This window comes from Lotus japonicus, chromosome 1 (genome assembly GCF_012489685.1).
Source record: "Lotus japonicus ecotype B-129 chromosome 1, LjGifu_v1.2".
Lineage (NCBI taxonomy): Eukaryota > Viridiplantae > Streptophyta > Magnoliopsida > Fabales > Fabaceae > Lotus > Lotus japonicus.
Genome location: NC_080041.1, coordinates 69,524,105 through 69,530,553, shown reverse-complemented (window position 1 = coordinate 69,530,553; position 6,449 = coordinate 69,524,105). Strand labels below are relative to the sequence as shown.

Sequence of the window (6,449 nt, the reverse complement as noted above, 5' to 3'; positions counted from 1 at the left end):
ATGAGCAGAGTAGGAACTGGGGGGCCGATGAGGTTGAGCTCCCAAGACAACCGGGGAAAATGAAAGTTTCAGATGAAGATGCCTTATTAGCGTCCAACGGGGGAAGGGTTTACCCCAGGACCGTACAGGCCTACGATTGCTGCTACGGGAGGAGTACGGAGCCAAGTTGGGAGCCGTGAGATAACATGTTTCAAATGTGGGGAGATTGGGCACTACTCCACAAAATGCCCGAAGGGGAAGCCGAGGTGTTTCAAGTGTGACCTACCAGGACATCTGGCCAACAACTGCAAGACACCCAAGGTTGAGCCATATGTCAACACTGCAAGGGGAAAGCGCTCTGCCGTTAGAGGAAGAGTTTACATCATGAACGGTGAAGGAGCTGAAGGGTTAGCTGGGGGTGAGCGCAAGAACGATGGTAACCTTCTAAATATTCCTTTTGATTTCTAGTATAGTATACCCTTCATTACTCTAGTAGTGTGTGCAACACACCTAAACTTGCTTTTACTGTCGAGCTTTGACTTTATAGCTATTATTCCTATTAGGACTTTATTTGACTATTGCTCGTGTTTTAACTATAGAAGTTACACGAGGTTTAGAATAACACGCTAAGCCTAGAAAATGGTCTTGCACCGATGCATTTAAAAGGGAGCGAGAAGCTGAAGAACGAATCTCAGAGAGATTCTTTATGGGTAGCATACGTATTATGTTGAGAGTGTGCAGTTCCGTAGCGGAATCGTTGAGGATTTAATATCAGGATATTTGTGACTACTGGATGATAGTAACTCATTGACTGTTCCAGTGGGTTTTTCTAAATTTTCCACCTTCGATGTATTAGGCCTGATCAACTTAATATTGAGGGGGTGATATTTGGAATCACAGCTGGCTATGGACTTTGATGGAAGGGTTGGTAAGATTAACTTGATTGGATCGAAGATTAGTCGAGTTTGGAAGGAAAAGTTCGCGTTAAGTATTAGTTCTCTTGCGAAGGAGTTATAGTTTTAAGAAATGGATATTCATTTAAGAAGTATTGAAGAATTAAAGGACATTAGAGGTCCAAACTTGGTGAAGGTTTAGGTTTTAAGTCTATGAATTCTTGTCTTAATTGTGTAGGACTCGAAGTTTGTCAGAATTTGATTGAGAGATTAAGAAGTTGATTGACGAGATGGTGATCAAGTTACAAAAAGGAAAGTGTTAGTATTAAGATGAATACTTGAGGTTGTCATATTTGGACTAGTTGCTTAGAGTCTAAGAGTGAATGTAATTTTGTTATGGATTTCGGTGATGCATCCTAGGGTTAAAGATTGACCTTGGGAGTTGAAAATTATGTATGAATAAGAGATTTAGTGGTGACAGCAGTTACGATAGTAGTTAAACACTACAGGAAATTTGACTTTCAGCCACGCTGTTCTGATCCACGGCCAGAAAAACCGTGGCCTGAAAGTTGTATGGGCCACGGTTCCAGAAGCGTAGGACTATTTTGCAAAAAATAATTTTCGAGATTAGGCATCCGTAGCCTATACTCTATAAGCCACGGCTTGATACCCATGGCCACATTTTGGCTGCGATTTGCAAACCGCGGACCCTTTATTCCACTCTTTACAACCGCGCCCTTAGGGTTTATAAATTAAAACGTGGGCAAAGGCTATTAAAATTTGGCCCGCCAAAACCTTGTGGTTTTTATTTTATTTTATTAACTTAAACAAAAAATTAGAAGTTGAAACAGATTTAGGAATTTAACCTACACTAAGCATTATCGTACGTGAAAGCCCCCCCCCCCCCCCACCTACCCACCATTTCATCCTCTCCGCCGTCGAAGCGCTGCTTCCTCTCCACCCTCGACGTCGACGGCATCTCTCCGTTCCTTGCCGTTGACGGCATCTCTTTGTTCCTCGCCGTCAACATCTCCTTGTGCGTGCCTTCTTCTAAAACCCTGACACAAACCTTCCTTGTGCTGCGATTTGGAGCGAAATCTCGTATCATCCTCTCAAACCCTTGTTCGAGTTCGACAGCGCTTCCTTGGATTCCAGAAACGAGTTTATTCAAAGCCTAATTTTGAAGGTTTGTTTTCTAATTTTTGCTTTGATATGTGCTAAGCCTGCAAGAGAGTAGGCATGGATTTGATTCACTAATTTACTCCTGACTTGTTATTGCTGTAAATTGCGTGTTGGCTCTCTTCCACGCTAGACCTTTTTCTTTGCTGTGTATCTCTTTATTTCTTAGGCTTTTTAGATTTAAGAAAGAATAGTCCCTTTCCTAGAAATGGGTACTGTCATGTTGTTATCTAAGGACTAATTTTGTGCGTGTCTGAGTCATGGACTAAGAATTTTATTAAGAGTTTTGATGAATTCCATGATTCTATCCTCTGCAGTTTCTAACATTTGACTATAAACACATTTGACTATAAACTGAAAATCTAATCGCTAAGTACATGGCTAACTATTGTTATTTTGTTTCTGAATGGTCTCATTTTTTAATAATACTCTAACTTAAATATAATTTATGATTATTTACAGCTGCAAGTGTTGATCTGAGTCCTTGTTTCGCTTAAGCAACAAAAGAATTCAGCAGTACCGCGTGATAAGGTAACTGCTTCTTATCTAATTAATATTATAATTAATTTGTGCTTGCATTTCATTGCCTCACAAAATTATTAATTCAGCAGTGCATCAACTTGGCTGTACCCTCGTTTCTTTGTTCTCGTGGCTGGACTTGGAGCTTGTATATTACATTGAGGACAACACGTAACTTCTTTACCCCTTTTAATGATACATTGTTAGTTAGGTGATTTGTTTGAGATTTTAAATTTGAATATTTGTCTTTCTTTTGGTTTATTGAGATGATATTTGTATGCCAAGCAATTTGCAATTTTGCAAAACATTTAGAAGGAAAATAATCTTTGTTTGAGTTAGGCCAATTTAATATCAAAATGATTTTCTATGCATTGTTGTCAAACTAAATTCTGGGTAAACTTGCATGCGTTGGTAGAGCTGATCAAACTCACATGATTTCGTGAGTTTTGTTTGATCTGATCACTATTTTAGTGATTGATCTATTGTGCTAAACTTTATTCGTGTAAGATTTTATTATTATCATTATTTTAGTACGCATTGTATTATATATTAAGTATGAAATTACTATTTTTTATTCATTTTAGATTTAGAAAGTGATGGACAAAGAGTGGACTAAACTTCCAAGATATAGTTATGAGTACATTCAGGGTGTTCATCGGTTTTTAGACTTTGCCTACACTAGTGGAAGACCTCAAGGAGATGAGCTTTTATGCCCTTGTGCTAAGTGTAAAAATCTGTATTGGAAGTTAGTCAAGCTGAAATGTTTATAGAGACTCGGCAAAGCCGAAAAGGAAAACAAGTAGATGAGGAAACACAAATTGTCATTGTAAGTTTATTGTGCTTTACAAACCATTCTTTAAGTCTTAGATTTCATTTTTGACATGTAATTGTTTTAATTAGGATAAGCTCCAAGACTCTATCCAGAACTCAAGTGAATCTGAAACTTTTAAGTCATTGTTTGGGAAAGAAAAGCCTGGTAGAGTTCGTTGCTATGGAAGAACCGCCACACCATCCATGATAAAAAGAAATGAAGAAATGTCTAATATGCAAAAGCAACATAGCAATGAAATGAATAGCATGAAGAGGGAGATGGATGGATTGAAGTCACTTGTAAGGAATATGATGAAGCAACAAAACCCAAATTTGAGTGAAGAAGAGCTTGCTAATATGATGGCAGCTGCTTTGGGAAGTGACAATAGTGCTGCTCCACATTCGTCTGCATCAACCCATAATCCTCATCTTGATGAAGAGGTATACTTTTATTATTCCAACACAGAGAAGACAATAGGCTAATTTGATAAAGAATAAGATTGTTAATTATCATTTGATTCATGGAAACCAAAATATTCCAATAATTTTCAAAGGTACTACTTGTTCACTCTTGGTGGCTCACTTTTTTATCTTTTTGGTTAAAGAAAAGGAGGAAGCGAGAGTAGATATAGATAGAGTGCTGAAAAAATTGTTTTGTTTGAAACAAGCATGTACATACATGTATAAAAAGTGTGCTGAAGTTATGTTTGCAGGGTCCATATTGAATATGGGGTGAGAAGTGATGAACAAAGTAGAAAAAAATCAGATTTTTCACCTTTAGTTGTACTTGTTTGCCATTTTGATTAGCACCTAGAAAGAATAATTTCTCAGTTTAAAGCTATTTGTGTTGCCTTGTTGATTCAATTAATGAATGTAGTTTAATGATTAGCAACAAGTTACTATATATGTCTCTCTTCAACAACTAAATTGGAATGTCTTAGGTCTTTGGTCTTTGTCTATGTCTATGGTGCTTCAGTTTATGCTTGCTGTCTTTATTTTTGTTTTCCTTGATGATGGTCTCTCAAACTTTTTGATGACATTTTGTTGGAAGTTGGTGAATATATATACTTTGTGGGAGAGATCTTGATTGATGTATTTTAGATTAACCAATTTCTCATTTTCAATTGTTGTTTATTGCTCATGTTACTAATTAATATATTATGTAACTTGCAGAATGAGGAGGAAGAAGTTTTTCAGGAAGGTGTAGACGAACAAGAAGGAGGAAGAGACATTGGAGAAGAAGAGGAAGAAGAATATGATGAATGAGTTGTTTAAAAATGATGATTTATGTTTTCTATCTCTTGGAACCTAGCTTTGTTTTAAAATTTTGATGAAGACATCTAGACATAAATATATTTTTGGAACTTATTAGTTAATGTTGACAACTTAATGTAGACATTACTTTTAATGAATGCATATTTTGATATGCTAGCTTTATAATTTTTTGTTGAGATCTTTTATGTGATTAACAAATTCACATATATACATGTTAGAACACATTTTGTGGTTTAAATAGTAGTTTAAAAGATTTAATAAACTTTTGGGTTAAAATGTGCGTTAAATTCAAATAGAACAGGTTATAATTATTGCATAAAACGTATAGGCACAAAGTTAAAATCGTGGTCTTTATGTGCTCATACTCATCTTAACGCCACAGTTCAAAACCGTAGCCTAAACGATGCATCAAAACCGTGGTATTAAGAAGTGACTGCCAAACCGTGGTATAAAGAAGTGACTGCCAAACCGTGGAATAAAGAAGTGGCATTCAAACCGTGGCTGAAATCTACAACGGTTATGAGCCGCAGCCTTTATGTCAACCGTGGTCTTAACTAGCTTGATTAAACCGTGGCTTTTAGTGGCGACGGATGCGAGCAAATCGTGGCATAATGTTGCAAACCGTGGCATCTGAGCATAGGCCATGGGCGTATATTCCACGGACAGGTATCCGTGGTAAAACCGTGGTCGTAGGTTACAGCCACGGCTTTTTTGCGAATAGCCGCAATTTTCTGTCCGCGGCCTTAGACCGAATTTCTTGTAGTGAAACCTCAGAAAGTTGAAGGATCGGATGATAAGATGACTAGTTAAGACCCTTGAGGTATAGTTATGATTTGATCTTCTAGAGGATAAGTCTCGATTTATGCGAAGTGTTAGGGATTTTAGGTAAGTGTAAAGTGGTTAGTGAATAAGTGAAAGTTGATTTTATTGGTTGAGTGAAGAAAGTTTTGGGAAAGGAGATGATAATAATATATTGTTAGATATTAAGATGAAGATTAGCTTATAAGTTGTTGATAAGTTGATATTAAAGGGAATAAGTTTTATGAAGGTAAAGAAATGAGGACTTAAATCGAGTTTTAATTCGAATAGTGTCTGAGAAGGAGTTTGATTTCTTGGTTTTCGTGAGGATAGTTGCGCAGTTGGAGGTGTTAATAGACTAGCACTTTCCAAGGGGATAGTTCATCTAAGAGTTATCGAATGATCAAGTCGAGTTTTGGATTGTGGATGAAGATCACAAGGACAAGTTGAGCATTCACTTTGAAATGACAGAGATGTACCGAGTTTAAGAAGAATTTCGGACGACCGAAAGTAAAGAAGCAAGTGGTTAAGATTGTGCGACTGCACGGAGTGCCAACTAGTATTATTTCAAACAAAGACTCGACGCAATTGATTGAGCCAGACAACATGGAGTTGAATGATGTTTTGTCTTTTGAGACGCCGCCAGTTAGCAGTGGGAATAGAAGAGTGAAATAGTCAAGGGGAAAGCAGATTGCTTAAGTGAAGGTTATGAGGAACAATGACACGAGCAATACTACATGAGAGTTAGAAGAAAAGATCAAGGAACAGTATTCAGGACTCTTCGCATAACCCTAAGTTTCGAGGACGAAACTTTCTTTTTGGAGGGTAGTATTGTAAGACCCAAATTTCAGACTTGGATTTAAATAATTATTTTAATTATTTTTCCAACCAAAGAGTAGAACCGGTTTAACCGCAAATTGACCTTGTAAAGGATAATGTTGTTTTGGACGACTTGACGAAGAATAACGTTCAGGAAATTTCTTGAGGATAGTACTG

At 37.1% G+C, this 6,449-nt stretch overlaps 1 protein-coding gene across 2 annotated transcripts; it reads left to right on the top strand.

The window, feature by feature from the left end:
- Nucleotides 1-1,789: 1,789 nt before the first annotated feature.
- On the top strand, nucleotides 1,790-4,822 carry LOC130731992 (uncharacterized). Of its 2 annotated transcripts, none has more exons than XM_057584139.1 (6): nucleotides 1,790-2,058; nucleotides 2,514-2,582; nucleotides 2,663-2,741; nucleotides 3,155-3,396; nucleotides 3,471-3,821; nucleotides 4,554-4,822. In XM_057584139.1, the coding sequence occupies exons 4-6, from the start codon at nucleotides 3,331-3,333 to the stop codon at nucleotides 4,644-4,646; spliced, it is 510 nt and encodes a 169-aa protein (XP_057440122.1). In that variant the 5' UTR covers nucleotides 1,790-2,058; nucleotides 2,514-2,582; nucleotides 2,663-2,741; nucleotides 3,155-3,330; the 3' UTR covers nucleotides 4,647-4,822. The 2 variants fall into 2 exon arrangements, with proteins under 2 accessions (XP_057440122.1, XP_057440121.1); XM_057584138.1 differs by having other exon boundaries at nucleotides 2,660-2,741.
- The last annotated feature ends 1,627 nt before the right edge of the window (nucleotides 4,823-6,449 follow it).